This window comes from Cryptotermes secundus, unplaced genomic scaffold (assembly GCF_002891405.2).
Source record: "Cryptotermes secundus unplaced genomic scaffold, Csec_1.0 scaffold62, whole genome shotgun sequence".
Lineage (NCBI taxonomy): Eukaryota > Metazoa > Arthropoda > Insecta > Blattodea > Kalotermitidae > Cryptotermes > Cryptotermes secundus.
In genome coordinates, this window is record NW_019727786.1 from 361,771 (window position 1) to 381,380 (window position 19,610).

A 19,610-nucleotide genomic window follows, 5' to 3' on the forward strand; every position below is an offset into this window, starting at 1 on the left:
TTCAACAAACTGTGACAATTTTAAAATCCAGACAAAAAATCAGACCTGTCACAGAGGAAATGTACACTCCAGGTGAAAACAACAGTAAAAAGAATGCTGTCATTAATTGTTTTTTGATTTCTTGCAGGTATTTGTTCTGGGTAATCCAAGGCACCATGTACCGGCTGGACCTACATGATATCAGCAATGGAGTGAAACATGAAGTTCGGCCAGATATCATTTTGGAAGATCCTAACCTCGGAGCATTCACGGCAGACCACACAAACTTTCGGCTCTTAGTTGCAAACCATTCTCAGAACACTGTTGTCTCTGTGTCACTGGATGGGTGAGTTCTTGTTAATTACATGGAAAGCACTGGGCAGTTACCACCTTTTATTCACATCAAAATGTTGGAGTTATTTTCCATAATTTGATCCCATCTTTATAATGACTGTGATTACAAAAATTATAGTTTCATGTGATTATAGACAAAATTGGATAATTAGCCATTTTTCATTGTCTGATGCCTTTTAAATACACAAAGCATTTCAGAATTTCATTGTACTCACATCTTCTGGTGAACTTTTGGCATTATGCTGAAATATAATACTATTTATATTGATTGTTATTGGTAATTGCTGTACTTTGATCCAGAACCCTCTTTGTACTTATGTTGTGCACTGACCCTTAGACCATCAGAACCAAACATCTATCATGAATATAAACAAAAATAAACATGTCTGTATAATCATCATTGCTGTCATTCAGCTCTCAAGGAATCTGCTGTTTGTTGGCCCTTCCTAGCCAAATAGTTAATTCAACAGCCATCCTGGTTTCTTATTCTAGTTTGTCTGTATTTCATCATTCATTTGGAACTCATGTCTCTCTGCATTCTGCTAGCATGATGATTCCATTTCTTTCTGTAGTCTAAATATTAAATATATTTCAGACTGTTTACAAAGTAGTTGAGGTGTAATGAATGAACCAGTCACATTATCCTTTATGGAAATTTTATGAAAGTAATACCATACGACAGATTTTAGGCGCTGCATATCAAGTCACATAAAGCAAATGGACAAAATGCTAAACCCTTGTAGTACATAAAATAAAATGAAAAGTACATAATATTTGAGAGTTTCATGGGAGTGAAAATTCTTTTTGTTGTGTTCTGGGTTATGACACCATGTAGTATGGTAAGCAGGAGCCAACATTTCTGAGGAATATTGGTTCCCTCTTCCAGTTAAAAATTAACCAGGTCGGGAAAGTGACTAAATATATAAATGGAGGAAGAAATGGGCCATGAGGACAAGACTGGCCAGTCTGAGCCAGGAATGAGGAAGAGGGGACAGCACTGAGTGTGGCCCTGAAAGGGCTCTCCCTTGCTCTTGTTGTTGAGTAGCTGCCCCTTTCAGGGCCATTTTTTCTTATATGTTCATCTGGGTCTTGTCCCTTGTTTTATATCCCTGCCTGTGATTGGCCACTCTTGTCTTCTGTGACCAATTTCTTATCTCTGTTTCTATATAGCCAACCACTTTTCCAGCTTGGCTCACTTCTACCTTGAAGATGGGGACAGTATATACTTCAAAACCATTGGTACCTTTCTACTAGATCACCTGGGATCATAACACCACACAATGTGATTAGAATGAAAAGTACAAAGGACGTTGTCCAGGATGTTATTATTGTGATAAACACATCATACAAGGCCATGTTCTCTTTTTAGGCGTGAAATAGTTGACCTTCGAGGAAACACACAACAACCAATGTTTCAGAATGTGGTATCTTTAGCAATGGCCAATGGCGTGTTTTATTGGACCAATGGTGAGGAGGTGCTGTATGAAGAATATCATCCTCTCCATGACAGTTACTTCCATAATGCTTACCCTGACCGGCCAGATAAGTCCTTTGTGAGTGTAAGTGTGAACTTACCCACATCACAGCCCATACCCATTCCTGTGAACCCTCCAACCAATGTGCAAGCTATTCTTGGAGCAAAGCTGGCAAAGACTTCCTGGCAGGTGCCTCACTTGTTGGGAGGACAAGGTAATTATAGCAAAGCATTTAATCTTTTATGTCTGTCATGAAATTTGAAACTAACGCTAACCAGGTGACAAACCAATTCACTGTCTGATTAACCTTTACTGGTCATGCATTCCACTGCTCTAAGAGTGCATTCAGGGGTCCAGTTGGCGAAGTGTTTCATTTCTTCAATACTGATACTCTTGTCCTAAGTTACAATCTAGCTGCCAGCCCTCCTATTCCCATACAATTATTTAATTAAACAACTAATTTTGTAGAATCTGAAGGTTCATCACCATGTTCACAAAAGCCCATCACTAGTCCCCATCTTGAGCCAGATGAATCCAGTTAGCACCCTCCCATCCTATATTTCTTTAAGATCCATCAGACAATAAAGGTTAATCAACTAATTTACTGACTATTTGACTCAGTATCTACTCAGTATCTGACTGGAAACCATTTAATTATCTCATCAGCTGGTGGGCTAAGTGACTGAGTAACTCGTTAACAATGATGGTGACTGACAGTGGACTATCTAATTGACTGACATACTTAACATACTGATACTCAATCAGCTAGAAATTTACTGATGGGTTAATTAAATGATTGACTAACTGGTTGAATCACTGGCTGGATGAAGTAATAACAAACTAAAATTAGACAGCTACTTAGTGTGCTAGTATGTGAGTTAGACAACAAAATAACAGCTGACAGACAATGCTTTACTAATGGCATAATACATAAATGAAAGAGCATGTAAAATGGCTCCCTTTTCATAAATGTTGTAATTTATGCATTTCTATTCCCTCAGGTAAAGGGGCTTGGCAGAGCTGGTCATACGAACTGCATATTACAGATGAAACAGTGGGTGTAACTGTGTACAAAAAGAATGTTAATACAACTTCTTACACCATCCAAAACTTAAAGCCAAATACAGAGTATGTTATAAAAGTTGCTGCATATACAAGTTCAGGAAAGGGTCCATGGTCTTCAGAATTTAGAGGAAAAACATTAAAAATACCACAGGATGACAAATATCCATCAATATTATGGTCTGCTGCTGAGGGATTACTCAAGTCTGATGTAACAGGAGAAAATGTAGAGATGCTTATACACAATACAAACTTAAAGGTATGTGAAACTAGAAGTTACTGCTATCAAAATAATTCTGAATTCTTTCTTCATTTTTTAACCTTTTGCTTACAGTTTAACTTTCTGCGCTATGATGAGCCAGGATTTGTCATGTCTACTGTGGTCTGATTTACTTGATGTGTAGATGTTTATCTGCTCCATGTACTTCATATATGGTCTGTGGTAATAGATGACACTAGTGTTCCTGAATTCCAGTACCGTCAGCATGAAATTGTGGTTACTTGAGTATCCTATATGTAGGGGAAGACATAAAATATGTGTGTGTGTGTATGATATATATATGTAGGTATAAGTATAACAAATGTGTTCAGTTTTCCCAGACCCAATACAAACAAATTACAAAATGTGAATCCTGGACTTTGACAGACATAACATAGTTTACATAAGCATGCCAAAAATGTAAATTTTTTATTAAGGGTATGTATTTGGCCGCATCATAGCTCAAGTGGTCAGTTTCTGGCTTCTCACCGCAGCGGCCCGGGTTCAACCCCGGGTCTGGTCAAGTGGGATTTGTGGTGGACAAAGTGGCGCTGGGGCAGGTTTTCTCCAAGTACTTCGGTTTCCACTGCCAATCTTCATTCCACCAATTGCTCTATAATCACCCTCACCTATCATCTGGGGCTGGTACAATATGCCAGAAGTGGCCGCAGTACAAGGGACTTAGTCCCACCCCGCTAGCAATAAAGAAAAGAAAGGGTATGTATAAATGAAATCCTTAAAGTGACTGATTAAATTATGCTCCACATAATGTAAGCAGCATACTTTTATAAACTTGTTATAGTTTTCCTTGTTGTTTGTAATATATTGTAAATGTTCAAGTAGCAGAGCAGGCTACTACTTACAGCTTATAAGCTCTTAAACCCCCCTTGCCCATACAGTATCCTAATCATGGGTGTAAGGCTCTACACATTCCAGATCTCAAAATTTGATTGATATGAGCAGCTAGCTTCATGCTCCACATTTCACATCCACTGGATGGAAGCTGGATGGGCTCCAGAGCTGGTCTGGATGTCGAAAAATTCACTTGCTTCAGTAACTGAAAATTGCAGTATCATGCATTGATTTGTCATGGAATGGCTCTGAAGAGAAAAACCTGTGTTCCTACCCCAATACCAAATGAGCTATCATATCTCAGTGTATGCCTTCACTGTATGGTTGCATATTTATATGCATGGGATAACTTTACTCAATGACTGCCTGAGATCAAGTGACTGATAATGCCAACTATTTAATTTAACATTTAAAATATTTTATTGTAGTAATATTGAACTCTGGTGATCTCATGGTCTATGAGCAAGATGGTGGACTTCTCTGTAAGAGGTTCCAGGTTTAAGAAAACTTAGACTGAATTTGAATATTTTTGCATGTCTTACCCTTCCTTCACTTTTGACAGAAGAAAAAGTTTGTGAATAGGAGAAAAGCAAAAGCCCATGTCATGCTGCAGGTTGTGGGGCAGAGGAATCTGCCTCAGAGGTGCTGTGCCTTGCAAGTGCATTCCATCAATATCTCCAAAGCAGGCAGAGGCCCGACAGATCATGACTACCAACTGAAAACATTAGCCAACAAAACAACATTACTAACTAAAAGCTGTTCAAATAGATTTATATATTTTTAAGATGCTGTTTCTATTAAAAATTGATAATGCATCAAATTAAAAGTTAGATGGAAAAGTGATATATGAATATGTGAGGACTATTGAAGGCGGTAGTGTGTAGTCAATTTTCTTTTATATAAATTTCAGTACTCACTTGAAAAATCTGAGGAAAACAATGATACATGACATGATAAGAAATCATTTAATCAGGTACCTTCCAGATGCAAGTCTTAAGTGCCACCACTACATTACCCCACTAACTAAACTAACTAACTCCACAGAGCTGTGCCCTTCTTGAGAAACCACCAGTGGTGCAGCCACTCAAGAATTTCCCAACGTTTTATGGAACATAAAGGTTCATTACTGTGTTCTCAAGAGCCCTCCACTTGTCCTTATCATAAGTCAGATTAATCCAGTCCATACCAGTCCATCATCTCTCTCTAAGACACATTTTAATATTATCCTCCCATCTAGCCTTCCTAGTGGTCTCTTTCCTTCTGGCTTTCCCACCAAAATCCTACATGCATTCCTCTTCATCCCATGCATGCTGCATGACCTGCACACCTCATTCTCCTTGACTTGATCATTCTAATTATGCTTGGTGGAAAGTAAAAGTTATAACACCCTTCCTTATTCATTCTTCTACAACCTTCTATTATTTCATTCCTCTTTGGTCAAATATTCTCCTCAGTACCCTGTTCTCAAACATCTTCAGTCTATGTTCCTCCCTTAATGTCAAAGACCAAGTTTCATACACCAATCCACTAAGTCCAGAAACAATTCTCTGAGTTATTATGGGTTTATTTCTCTTGTTCTATAGGATATGCATGGCAGTTACCATATCAGTGACATAGCCTGGTACAAGGACAAACTATATCTTGTCACAAACACAACTCATGTGTACTGGTACAATCTCACAACCCATGATACAGGACACCTGAGGGAGATGGATTCAGTTGGCAGCATTGCTGTAGACTGGATAGGAAAGAAACTCTACTGGTCAAATCCAAAACAACAACTGGTATGTATATGTGGGAACATCCCACATACGTGGCCCGCAAAACTTTCCGAAGTGGTTGTCTATTAGAACCTCGACAATCCCACATACACAATAAACCAGAATTTTTGTTACTGTTATGTAAATACATACACGTGTGTTTACACACACACACACCATTTCCCACACCACCCCATACATTCATAACCCACACTGCCCCTAATGCCACATCATAACCCTCACACTGCCCCACAGACACACACATGTACAAAGTTACCTTCCTTAGATCTAGAATTTGGCAGATGACAAACATGACTGTAGGACACAGAATAAGCCATAACACATTTAGAAGCATAATACAGTCAATGAGTGCAAATACATTATATAAATATGAAATAACTACATAAATAGGGCCTTTATCATAGATTATAAATTGTTTCCAAATATTAAATATTCACCAACAGAATAAAAGGCATGTGTATTTAAGTGAAATTTTAATATAAATTTAAAATGCTCCTTTTCATTCATAATGTTGGTAATACTACAAGTTAAATTATTAAAAATTTTGATACCAGCAAAAAGTGCACGTTTCTGGAAGCAAGCATGGTCAGCAATTGGCATATGAAAGTTGCTCGTATTAAAGACTGTGTATTAATGAATTTATTTTAAAATGCTCCTGTTTCTTCATGATAAAATTCATTAATTGATTTATTGTTTTATTATATACTTCTGTAATTGGCTTTATGTTCTTGTAGATTTATTTTAATTACAGATATTGTATACATAATTGACAACATTTATTTTATGATGGCTTGTTGTATATATATACACAGAGTGTCCCAGGTGTTTGGTGCCATACTTCAGGAGCTATTTTACGTTTGTGGACATGGGTTCCTATTTCAAAGTTATTCTATAGGGAACCCTCAGTATGCTCCTGAAATATGGCACCAAACTCCTGGGACATCCTGTATATATGTATGTATGCATGTTGTGAGATGTATGTCGTTTTGCTATTGCTTATGATATACATTGTATATTCTGTGACAAAGTTCTACATCTTGTGGTCTTGTACCAATGATTGATCTATGAATGCAATAAATGAAATTAAATTAAATTAAGCGATATATATATATATATTAACACAGAAGTGGCAGAATTCCTAATCACTCAAATATACATTGACATGAAATATTAGATTTGGCACCTGCTCTAATTCCAGTAATTTTCATGTGTAAACCAAATATTACTCTACTGTTACACACATTGCCCCCCCCCCCAAAATTATTCCATATTTCATAATAGAATGAAGATATGCAAAACAAATTATTTTAAATATATCAATATTGCAAATGTGAAACATCTGTCTTACTACTCCACTTAGCTTACTGCACCTGACATTCTTTGATTTAACATCAAAGAGCCCCTTATATTATGAGCCATTGATAATACCAGCCATTAAAGTAAACTTTCTTCTTGTAGATTACTCGAGGGAACCTTAATGGTACCCAGCAAGAACCACTCCCCATACTCACAGTAGCTAAAGAATTAAACATTGATGCAATTCAAGCATATATATATTGGTCAACGGGCCATGCAGTCGAGTGTGCAAGGCTAAATGGCAAGAACAGACGGACATATTACCCAGCAGAGCTGTTTTCAGGAAAGCAAGGTGAGTACACTCCTGTTGCTTTACAGTGGCCTTTAGCTTGCATAAGAATGTTGGAAAGTTCTCAGCAGTGGAGGTGGTGATAGCATAGTATAAACCTACTAGAAAATGTTAATTGTTAATTACCATGAGTGGGGCTTGAAAGATATGGTCACCTGATCATTTGAGGCCAGCTGATTTTGAGAATTGGTAAGCAGAAAATCAATGTAGTTATTTACATTAATGGGTTTTTCAGTTTCCTCTCTTTTAGTAATTATATTGATATTGGTTGTAAATTCCACTGTTTTAGCTTACATCAGTCATAGAGTTGAAGAGACTGCTTGGACATAAATGCAAGTGTAATATAAAAATGGGGGGGAAAAAAGAAGGGAAATAGGGTGTGGATTGGGCTCAGCTAACTTAGAATAGTCTCCAGTGGTGGGATCTTATGAACAAGGTAATGAATCTTCATGTTCCTTAAAAAGGCTGGAAATGTGTCTGTTACATGAGCAATGATCAGTTTCTCAGTAAGGACTTTGGTGCATGGAGTTCATTAGTCACCTATAGAGTGCACAGGAAAAAGACAGATAAAATGTTGTGAACTGATTCATACAGATAATCAAACAGATCATAATTTTTTTTTAAATTAATGCTATTTAAGTTCTGACATTAAGTTGTTATTGATTGTTGTTATGTAGAGAGATAAATTCACAGAAGTTCCAACAGCAATATATGTGTGCATTTATATATGTTGGGAGGTTATTGTCTTTTCACCACCACAGTCAACTGTTAAGCACAGTAAAAGGTATAAACCCCACATCATGAAGATTTATGAGTGGAGGTCTAACTCCACACATTCTTAACTTTGCAACAAGTTAGCGATTTGTCTCCATGTATAATTTCCACCAGATATTACTAATTGTCTGTTATATGAAATTTGTCAGATAAAACATCACATTTTTTCAGCATCTCCTTTTCTCTAACTTTTCAGTTCAAAACATACAAATTGTATCTATGTTTTAGATTTGTTTCATTCTGGTCTGTCACATTAATAATATTATGAAAAAAAAAACAACACAGAAGGCCACAAACACATACAGAACAACATTCAAGAACCCTCCTCTTGAGAACGACAAGGTGGCACACATTCGGCCCATGTCACATGACTGCTACCCACTGCTGTATGATGTCACCGAGGACACAAAGAAAATACTGTGCCAGTATTGCTGGCCACATTTTGGGCGTTGCTTAGCAGTGGATTTACATATCATAACAATATTAATTTGGACCTCAATGAAACAGAGTTTTGTAATTTGCAGTGGATAAAGTGGTTGAGGTTTTAAGTCCAGTGGTGTTCTTTTGCATTAGTGATATTACACCTTCAGATTCCAATGACAAAATCAGTTTTAATTATTGTGAATTAAAACGTCTAGTCTCCATTGTGAGGGAAAGCACATGAATATGAGTTTTATTGTGACTGTTGATAGTAATGGGGCTGACACTGGATGTCGATCAGAGAGCTGTGTACTGGATAGTAAGAAGCTTTGAAGGATCCACACTTTTTCAGGCTCCAACTGCTGAAGAAATTCCCCATGGAGAGGAGATATATCCTATAAAGGAGATGAGCCTGCAGCATCCTCATATGCAAGGTAACAGTTGTAATTTATGTGATTGAATATCACAGTTACATTGTTAGCATTTCTATTTCACATTCAGGTATTGGGTTCAAATCTTGATCCAGATATTGGGTATCATGAGAGTTTTTTTTTTTTGAGGTTCTCTTCAAATCTTCAAAGGAAATATGGGGAAAATACACCAAAATGGACTGTCAAAATCCTTCCTCAATTCCACCTTTATTTTCTTCTTGACTTCCTACCTGTCCCACTTCTTCCTTTGTCCTTCCTCACTCAACTCCTTATTAACTCACTCCTACCAATCATACTGGTGCAACATCATATAAAATACGTGCTAAGAAGTTCAGTCAGACAACAGCTTCATTTGTAATGCTCCGAAAGGTTGCATGTTTTGGAACGTCTTATTCTATTATCAGACCTTTTTTTTTTTTCAGTAAAATATGTGAAGAGGAAGTCTTATATGTTTTTGAATAGCGTGGCTTATGGGCTAAGGTTTAGTCTGGTACTAAAATGTAAAATATATATCAAATTGTCTGTTAAGACTCTACTTGAGCATCATATCATCAACTTCATCACTATGAGGCAGGATAGCAAAACAACGGAACACTTAGCCTGCAGCTAACTTACATCCACCTCTCAGTACCACATCATTAATATCTCCAGAATCACTCACAAAGAGACTCTACACAATTTCTGCTCCATTGTGGTACCACTTTCATTTTATTTATATTTTATACAGTCAATTTTAACAAACAGTTTTATTACCCGTATGTTTTTTCCCTTTTAGTACAAGACAAGATAAAATACCTAAGTCTATAAGCAAAATCAATCAGTAATATGTAACATTTCCTGTCTACATATGCCATTGAGAGAGGCCTGACGTTTCAGAGGAACATATTCTCTCCATCTTCAGGGTCGAGGAATTAGCAAAGCAAGGAACCAGCAAGCTTGCTACCTGCTTTGCATTGGTTTCTTGCTTGGCTAATTCTTTGACCCTGAATATGGAGGTGACATGTTCCTCCAAAACATTGATTGACTTTCAACAGACTTCATGGCATTATATTCCAGAAAAGAGAATGTTTCATTGCTGTAAGAACCTCAAATCCTACATAACTTTCTTATGGTTTTTCCTCCATCTCTCCAGGCAAATGCCAGTAAACTTCCTACACATACACTTATCTATTTATCTTTCATGATCCAATATGATTGGTTATTTGTCACCTCCAGTTGAAACAGCACTGTCGAAAGTCTTGTGAATCAGTCACATACTCTCTTCTTTCCTCAATCAGTCCTTAATGTCTTCCTCCCTTCTAACTTTAATTGCCATATGTCTGTCTTACTCATGTACTAAACATTCTGCTACATCATTAAATTTACTAAATCCTAACATCAAAAGACTGATTCATATAAATGCCCTTTACACAATTACACAATACAATCTTACATAATAAGCTCAGCAAAAGATGTTTGCAGTTAGCATGCTGACTTCACTTTCCACTCAGCAACCACTGCCAGATATAAGGGCTTCAAAAACCATCCATGAAAGCTAACCCTGAAGATGACAATGGCACTGATTGCCAAAATGTTGGAAAATCTTAAACATTTAGTGTAACTTATTCCTGAAGGCCAAAGCAGTAAATTAATCATTTACTTGACTATCATACATATTTCAGTCTGATATCAATTCAATCTCTTTCTTTTCAGGACCTCTGTGCTATTTTAGTGACCATCTGCTGTGGTTACAAGATGACAGAAATGCTGTGATAGGAGATTTGAATGGACAGAATGCTGCAGTTATCAGTGGAACAAGCCTCTCAGGTCTCAATATGGTAGCTGTTTTGGATCCTGTTCTGCATCAGTACCCAAGTAAATAGGCAACAAAATTGATGTTTTCACTTTTTTCTATGAGATATCTTATGAACATTGCACACAGACAAATCAGGGATCATCAGTGAGGATTTTGACATAACAGATCAACCATAGATCTGATATTCTACATTTGTGTGGTACTGGAAAAGAAATGGGAGTACAATGGCACAGTACAATTACAGAGTTCAAGAAAGTCTGTGATTGAATTAGGAAGGAAGTATTGCACATATTCTCACTGGCTTTGGTATACCCAAAAAAACAGGATAGGCTAATTACAGAGCATTTAATAGAAACCTATAGGAATACAATACAATACAATAATGTGACGTGTTACCTTACGTCCATCACTGTGACAATCGCTACAATCAGAACGGACACTTCCACGACAACGAATACATGGAAATTGTGGAGTTGCCGCAGTGACAAATCGTAGCAATGAAATGTTGTTGAGTAACATCGGATGAGACGAAACACGTTAACCATGTATTCTATAAGAAGCGTTCCCATAACAACGGACTGTCTGAACAGCGGTAACTGAACCATGAAGAATGGTGTCTGGTATCCAGTCTGCATAACTCCAATATAAGCAGAGCTTACGACAAGTACAGAGTAATTGAGTATCGAGAAGGAGACAATCTTGGGATAGCCGCCGCCAGAGACACTTGAGATCCAACCACGGCCAAGGATAGTTGAGACGTCACATTAGAGTATTAGAGTACTGGGCCAGAAGCCAAGTGATATTGCAAGTGATAATAATTGTACGGTGTGCAAGAGTGAATGTTAAATAAAAATTCGCTAAATCTGAGACCCACGTAAAGTTATTTGTCATGTGATAATACAATATAGGAAGGTCTGTTGAAGTAAACATTTGTCTGACATCTTTCCTATTCAGAATTGTATGTAGAATGTATTCGTTTCTTGCAGATATGAGCTTTGCTGAGGATGTTAATGTTATCCCTGAGCCAGTTCGTCTGTCTTCCCTTCAGATCACAGGAACATGGGACCAGTTTTTTATTAAATGGGATCCAGTAACAAATGTTAATTATGATCAAGTATTTTATGAAGTCAAGATTTATGATTTTTCAAAGATGGATTTTTCTGAACCAGTAAGTGCTTTGAAATTAGTTAATATGAGCCCTAGTCTGTGTGTGTGAGAGAGAGAGAATTAATTCATAACACATTCTGATTAAGACAGAGTTTATTATTTAACAACATATTTTGAGAAGCAGAGGGAGAGAGACTTTAAAAACAGTTGCTTCGAATCACCTATAACATAAAATATTTTTGTTCTTTGCTTTGTTCAATAGTATTGTATTAGCTGCATAGTTTTCTTGTGCCATTACCAAGAATAAAGAGGTAAGAAGGACGCAGAAGTAAGCATTTGAGACTATTTTAAGATACTACCATTTTATTTAATGTGTTAAACAAACTACACAGAATAAGGTGTTACTTTTGGATGGACATACTGCTCACTCATAAAATTTGAAAGTCATTCAGTTAGCTCAAGCAAATTACACCCAGGGACTACATTGTTTATTAATGGATGGAAAGCTGACACAACCCTCTAAGTTACTAATATGTACACAGAGATATACAGGGGCATGTGGTAGCATAGTTGGTTGAGGAGCTATGCTACAAACCGGAAGGTCGCGGGTTCAAGTCCCGATGAGGTCATTGGATTTTTTTAATTGACTTAATCCTTCCAGCTGCACTTTGGCCCTGGGGTGGACTGACCCTCTAACAGAAATGAGAACCAGGAATTAATTAAATAATTTTCCTGGGGAGTAGCAGCTGGCACGTAAGGCTGACAAGCTTACTGCTGTCTTTGAGCTGACTGTCTATATAACGTGAGACTCTCAACGTCTCACAACCCTATGGGCCTTCATGGCCTCTTACTGGGATAGCTTTACTTTTACTTTTTTACTTTTACACAGAGATATACAGTTTCTACAACATTCTTCATGTTTCAGAAAGTTACAATCGAGCCATTTGTAAACTACTGGAATCCAGGTATGATTCCATATTCAAAACTGCAGATAACAATTAAAGTTTTCACATACTGGGGTGCATCACCTCAGGTTCGGGCAGTCATACACTCACCCCCTTCAGTACCTACTGAACCTACAAATCCACGTGTATTTGTTTCATACTCAAGGAACCCAGTGAGAAAATATCAGGTATGTGGTAATAATTAGTACTTTAATTATTCTAAACCATGCGAAGCATGAACAAATCCCGTGCCAAGGTTAAGAAAGTGTGGAACATATCTTAATGCTCCTTATATGCCTTTAGGATACGATTCTCTGACTCAGGGATTATTTTTGGAGCTGTGATAGCTCAGTCGCCAGAGTGGCTCAAAAGGGCTGGATGGCTAAGGCTCTATTCTTAGCAGGTGCAAAGTATTATTTTTTTTCACACCACATCGAGGCTAATTGTGGTTCCCATCAAGTTTCCCATCCAGTATACACCAGGTGCTACTTTGTGAGGATTAAAGTAGCCAGAGTGTAAAGCTGACTTCTCACCTACACCTGGTTTTGATGTTAAGAATATGTGGAGCTTTATCTCCTCTCATCATATACTTCTGTTTGAAGTAATGGTTAGAGACTAGCAGTTAGTCGATGGCTTCCCACCGCGGCAGCCCGGGTTCGATTCTGGGTCTGGTCAATTGGGATTTGTGGTGGACAAAGTGGCGCTGGGGCAGGTTTCCTCCGAGTACTTCGGTTTCCCCTGCCAATCTTCATTCCACAAATTGCTCCACAATCACCCTCACCTATCATCTGGGGCTGGTACAATAGGCCATAAGTGGCTGCAGTACAAGGGACTTAGTCCCACCCCACTAGCAATAAAAAAAATGGTTAGGGACAATGTATCTTTTATTTACCTTATGTTTTGCCAGCTGAATAAGTTTTTTCTCCATAGGATGTAATGGCTGTGTTCAGATGGGATCCCCCCAAGCATTCTAATGGTATTGTTGAAGGTTATAAAGTAAAGTGCTGGTACTCATTACATGGAACTTACATTCACATATGTGACTCACTGAACATGGATGCCACCAAGCTGGAGTTCACTGCGTTCAATTTGTCACGGAATTCAACATATTACTTTCAGGTACAGCTATTAAACACTGAGTTATTGAATTCTGCTAAATGTCATTCATAATTATATATGTGAGGCGCCACTTTTCTAGAAAAAACATATTAGTTCTTCACTCTAACACATGCACAGAGACCATATATTGTACAACACATAAAGTAATCTGCTTGGTTATAAGGCTTATCCCATGAAATGCTTTGACAATAAGTAATATAAAAGATGTGTGATGGCACATCTTTGATTTTGATGATATGAATTTAATGACAAATAAGAATAAGGCAGTGTTTAGTTTTTTAGCAGCACATTAATTTGTATGCATTAAAGTGTTTAATGTTCTGTTCTTGTTTAAATTAATTTTTAAGTTTATTAAAGATGCATGTAGAAGATTTTTTTAATATAGGCCTACATATAATTACAAGCATTAAGTAAGAACTTATTAATCACATGTTACATAAGAAACAAGCAGATCAACTTTACTTAAGCAAACTGAATGAAGAATGGTTACATTTTCCAGCTGCTAATAAAGTTTGAAATATTTCTACCCCTGCAAATTAGGTCCAGGCATATACAAGGGTTGGCAATGGAGCACTGACAGATCCTGTGCGAGCTGATACAGATGTAGAAGTGCCAGTACCTAAGCTGCTTCTTTCCACTTTTGACGCTGTGAAGATCACCGACTGTGATAAGCACGAAAATCAGACTTTGTCACGGAGCAGTGGACCCCCTGTAGATTTAGCATTCATCAGTCTTGAAAACAGATTCTTCTGGTTAAATGAAATGCAGGAGTTGCTGAGTTATACCCTTGATGGTAAAAGTAGATCTAAGGTATGTAGCATTAAGAACTTGTGAGTTGCAACTTCTTGTATTATGGTGCAGTTTTGCAAGAAATTTTATAATTCCTCGGCTGGACAACAGGTTCTCTGCTCTGTTGAACTCAAAAAGTTACTCAATGTGTTTACAAGTGCCTATCACTGGACTCTGTCCCGAACCATTTCAGTTCATATATTTGCACTCTATTTCTCTAAGATCTATTTCAATTCTACCTTCTGTACCCAGCTGATCTACTCCCTTGGGACTTTAAAAGCAGGAATTATTGTTATACTCATCTCATACTGTTTTCTTTAAACCACCCCAACAGTACTAAATGACTGGAGGCTTGACATGCTTAAAATTTGACAACACCCAATATTGAGAAAATACAAAATTCAGACAGAGGATCTGTAAGAGTGTGTAAAACAGAGACAAGACTATGCAGTATATGAAACATTATAAACTCTGTGCTCCATTAAGGTTGTGTTCTTCTGGTTATGGATCCCTATAGCCTAATAGATAAGTATCAGACAAAGTGGTGTCACATCTCAAAATTCTGTAATCATAAAATCCATTGCTTTGAAAATCTCCAGTCTAGTACATAATCTTAAATCTTTTATTGCTATGCGAGAACTGACAAATATAAGAAAGACTCCCTTGCTCAAGATTAGCAGCAGAACAGCCAGTTCACTGACTGTCCTGACTAAGGTTTCTTCTTGTCTTTCTCGGTCCCTGCAGGCAGATGTCAAGACAACACTTCAAATGAAGCCCTGACCATTTCCTTTCACGTCCTGTCCAGTTAAACGAGTGCTAATATTACCGTATGATGCTAAACAGTCTGAGTTACTGACAGTCATTAAAATACACCATAAACAAATAAATGAACATAGTAAAGAAAACATGGAAAATCAATTATCCCATGCATTGACAGACTGAGTGACTGATTGATAATTCTAGCATGAAATGAGATTGCATCCCTTGGTACTGTTGTCTTGAATATGTGTATTTAAAATCCCATGAGGAAAGTTAGAGTGTCTTTGTGTGTGTGTGTGGAAGGAAATGAACAAAGGAGGTCATGTCTGTGTGAGGATACTGCACTCTTACAGTACTTTTCCAGAATGCTGAGGAATGCCACATAATACCTGTCAGAAAAGCCTGATGCTAGGTTGAGATTCAAACTGGGTACCTGCCGATTGTGTTGTAGAAAGTCTAAACACATCACTATAACATTTGGTCATGAGAGTGTAATGTATATATAAAACAAGGCAGCCTCTAAGCATCAGCTGTATCTCATTATAGGATGCATAACAGAACTTACTCCATCAGCTCAGTTGGGTTACTGGCTGGAAGAGAGTTAAACATTGACATTAGAATAGATTATCTTTCAACTTGTACAATTTCACAATGCTAAACACTGTGTTTGCAGATTGTGACTCTGAACAGTACTGGATTAAGTATTGCTGTAGACTGGGTAGGAAGGTATATCTACTGGTCTGAAATTGATGACAAAATCCCTGGTTCAACTATTTATCGACTAGATTTGAACCAGGCAGAAAAAGGTGTAACATACCCTTCCAAAGTTGTTAGAAGACCCAAGTTCATCCACAGCATTGACATATCTCCTTTTAAAAGGTTAGAAAGTTCTTCATGTTGCTATTACTATGTCATTTGGTGCAGGACACTGGTGGGTATGTAGCATAATAAAATTATTTGTAGATTTATCTTAATTTGTATATTTAACCAATAAACTAGTTGTATAATGTGAAGGCAATTCAAAACATGGATCTTATTATTATACAAAAGCCTGCAAAAATGTCAGGATGAGCCCCCAACATCAAGTATACTGAATACAAGACAAGTTTAAACATGACCTGGGTTTCCAGTATGTTTAGCGTATCTCACAGGATCTAACTGTTAACATGTCTTCTCTAGTTTCTGATTGTACTATTGACAAGCATTATGCTATGACTCAGTGTTTTGTCAAAATGGCTCAAAAACTTAAATCTGGGCTTCTCTCTCATCCACTCTATACTTGAGGCCTCACACCATGCGACTATTATATTTAGACCACTACGAGAAGCATTATGTGGATTGTGATTTTTAAGACATGAAAAGAGGAGTGCATCCTTGACTTCAGGAGAACTGAAATGTTCTTGCTAGACCATGTCAACAGGCAGGTGGTCCAGTGCAACGAGTGTTTTGAGAAGCAGAATGAACACATCAAGAGATGATGGCACCCTTTAGTCTGTTTGCTTCTCTTGGATTTCATAAAAAATATCAAATTGCCTTTACCATCTTAATTAACAACCTATTTGATCCTGTATATTCAAAATACCCACATAAAATAACTCCCAAGATATCAAAATAAATTCATTGAAATTATCACAAAAATTCTCTATAGGTGAACTTCAGCAAAATTTCCTCAGTAAATAAACTGTTTCTGTTTCCATTTCCATCTGGTCATGTTTCATGGCTATCAGAGTAGCTAAAATCAAAGTCTTACAGCTGTCAAAGTAAGCTGATCAGTTAACAGCAATTTTCTTCTCAGAAGAAAGTTCTCGGTGTTCAGGTGTGACAAAATGGAGGTGGTAGTTCTTTAAGCTTTTCTTATAAAAAATAAACATTTAAAATTCCACAAAAGGCAATGTCAAATTTCACTTGTAAATCCAACCAACACATAGTCTGCATATAGATTTTAATACTTTTTAATATTTTACAAACAAACTTTTATCTCTAGTTCATATTTGTGTTCTTTTATGAAACGGTTGTCAGTATGATATGTACTATGAGAAGAAGCCCTGTTTATTAACATTTTGCACTGGCAAATATTGATATGAATATCAGAATCAATAATGTGACATATAATACTAATTCATGATTTACCATTTAATGCAGCATGTATGGATGTCAGATATGTAAGTCTGCATGATGCAAATGATGTGAATACTGTTGTATGTGAATTAAATATTCTGTAATGTAATGATTAGCAATGAAACATATCTTATGATCATATTTCTTCAAAACTTTCCAGCACTTTATTTTGGATTGAGATGAATAAAAGTGGAATGGGTTATCTCATGACAAGCAGAACTGATGGAACTATGATACGACCATTTTTCAGAAGCAACCATAGGAAAAGGTATACCTGTTCTCATACAATGCTTCTTATGCATTTAGTTGCATGAAATTAACTTGATTCTTAATAGGGATGTATGTGTTTTTCATGTGCATGTTTTGCATCTGGAGTCACTTGATGGATTTTAGAAGTATGTGCTAGAGATTGTAGGGTGAATTTCATTCTGATATGAATTGGTCAAGTCTTACCTCTACTTTACATGAGGCTTGAATGTGAATTTAAAATTTCTTAGAAAATATCCAATCCTTATGTTTCTTGTGTATTCCTGCTGGGTCTGATGTTTCATTCCACATACTGTAATGTTTCAGGAGAGACAGTTTGTCAGCAAGTGAATGCAACTGCCCTATGAATCCATATGTTGGAAAAGCAATGACAATTGATCAGTCTGATCCAGCAAATATTCAGGTTCTATGGGTGGATGGTCAGGAGAATCATGTTTATCTAACAGAGGAAAATGGTTGTTTATGTACTGTTGTGGTCAATGCTACTACAAATACAGAAGCAGGTAAACTGTTTTATGTTACTGCTATGAGTGCAAAATGTGGTCTGTCACTGTGAAAGAGGAACACGTGCCAAGAGTGATTAAGAACTCAGTGCTGAGGAGGGTACTTGGCCTTATGATAGATGAACCAATAGGAAATTATACTATATTTGAGGTTCTATCAGTGACTGTTAACATCACAGTTTTCTGGGATGTGACACCATGTAGATTGATAAATAGCTACTAATATTTAAGAAGAATACACTGTCTCCATCTTCCCTCAAGATGGAGGTAGTACACTCCCCTGAAATATTTGTACCTATCTACAAAACTACCGAAAATGTTTCCATCTACCTAAAAAAAAACTACATGGTGTCACTAAACAGGTTTGCTCAAGCAGAAACACTCCAGACTTTTACGAGTATTTGGGGGGGGGGCTGGTTTGAGTCTGAGCTGAAACTGGATATTATGACAGTTGCTTGTTTATGATTTTCCTCATCCCTCCAGGCAAGTGCTGGGATACAGACAGTATCCTTAAATAAACAACAAATATGTAAATGTGAATACATGCCATTACATCCCAGAAGACCATAATCATAAGAAAAGTTTGTAAAAATTATATAATGAAGAACATTACAATTTGTACTGTTCACCACAAACTATTAAAATATTATAACAACAAGGGTGAGGGAGTTTGGACAGGTTTCATTTGGTTTGGAACAGAGGTCGGTGATGAAAATGAACAATAAATGCTCATTCCATGCTCCATAACCTCAACAGTTGTTAGAATATAGAATAATAAGTGTATGATGATGGACAACAACAGAAAAAGAGACTACAGCTGTCAAGACAATCTTACAACTTTGTTTCACTTGATTGAGATGTTGTGGTGATAACAATAATAACTGGGCCATATTTACTTATATTTATTCAATTTGTCAATATGTGAACAATTTCTCTCCAAAATGTTATGCCGATGACATGAAACATAGATAATGAAAGGGTTAGAATGAAGCCATTAATTTATTGCTAATATTTATATAAATTTCAGTGACACTGACAACTGCACTGATATGTCATGTTAATTAGCAGAATATATTTCAGTTGATTTCTATTGAAATATTGTGACATGTTGCGCAAAGGAGAACCCCCCCCCACCAGCAGTGATGCGGCGGGTTAGTCAGCGCTCCCCTCCCCCTCC

At 37.0% G+C, this 19,610-nt stretch overlaps 1 protein-coding gene across 3 annotated transcripts in view; it reads left to right on the forward strand.

Moving 5' to 3' along the window:
- LOC111864934 (proto-oncogene tyrosine-protein kinase ROS) overlaps window positions 1-19,610 on the forward strand; it is a 133,100-nt gene that overhangs the window by 83,621 nt on the left and 29,869 nt on the right. For all 3 annotated transcript variants that reach the window (XM_023852564.2, XM_023852565.2, XM_023852566.2), the window contains exons 10-23: window positions 128-325; window positions 1,703-2,022; window positions 2,810-3,129; window positions 5,565-5,765; window positions 7,221-7,410; window positions 8,874-9,035; window positions 10,725-10,886; window positions 11,814-11,995; window positions 12,860-13,066; window positions 13,809-13,997; window positions 14,538-14,807; window positions 16,219-16,424; window positions 17,824-17,931; window positions 18,237-18,433. In XM_023852564.2, coding sequence (XP_023708332.1) covers window positions 128-325; window positions 1,703-2,022; window positions 2,810-3,129; window positions 5,565-5,765; window positions 7,221-7,410; window positions 8,874-9,035; window positions 10,725-10,886; window positions 11,814-11,995; window positions 12,860-13,066; window positions 13,809-13,997; window positions 14,538-14,807; window positions 16,219-16,424; window positions 17,824-17,931; window positions 18,237-18,433 — 2,912 coding nt within the window. The remainder of the gene's footprint in view (window positions 1-127; window positions 326-1,702; window positions 2,023-2,809; window positions 3,130-5,564; window positions 5,766-7,220; window positions 7,411-8,873; window positions 9,036-10,724; window positions 10,887-11,813; window positions 11,996-12,859; window positions 13,067-13,808; window positions 13,998-14,537; window positions 14,808-16,218; window positions 16,425-17,823; window positions 17,932-18,236; window positions 18,434-19,610) is intronic.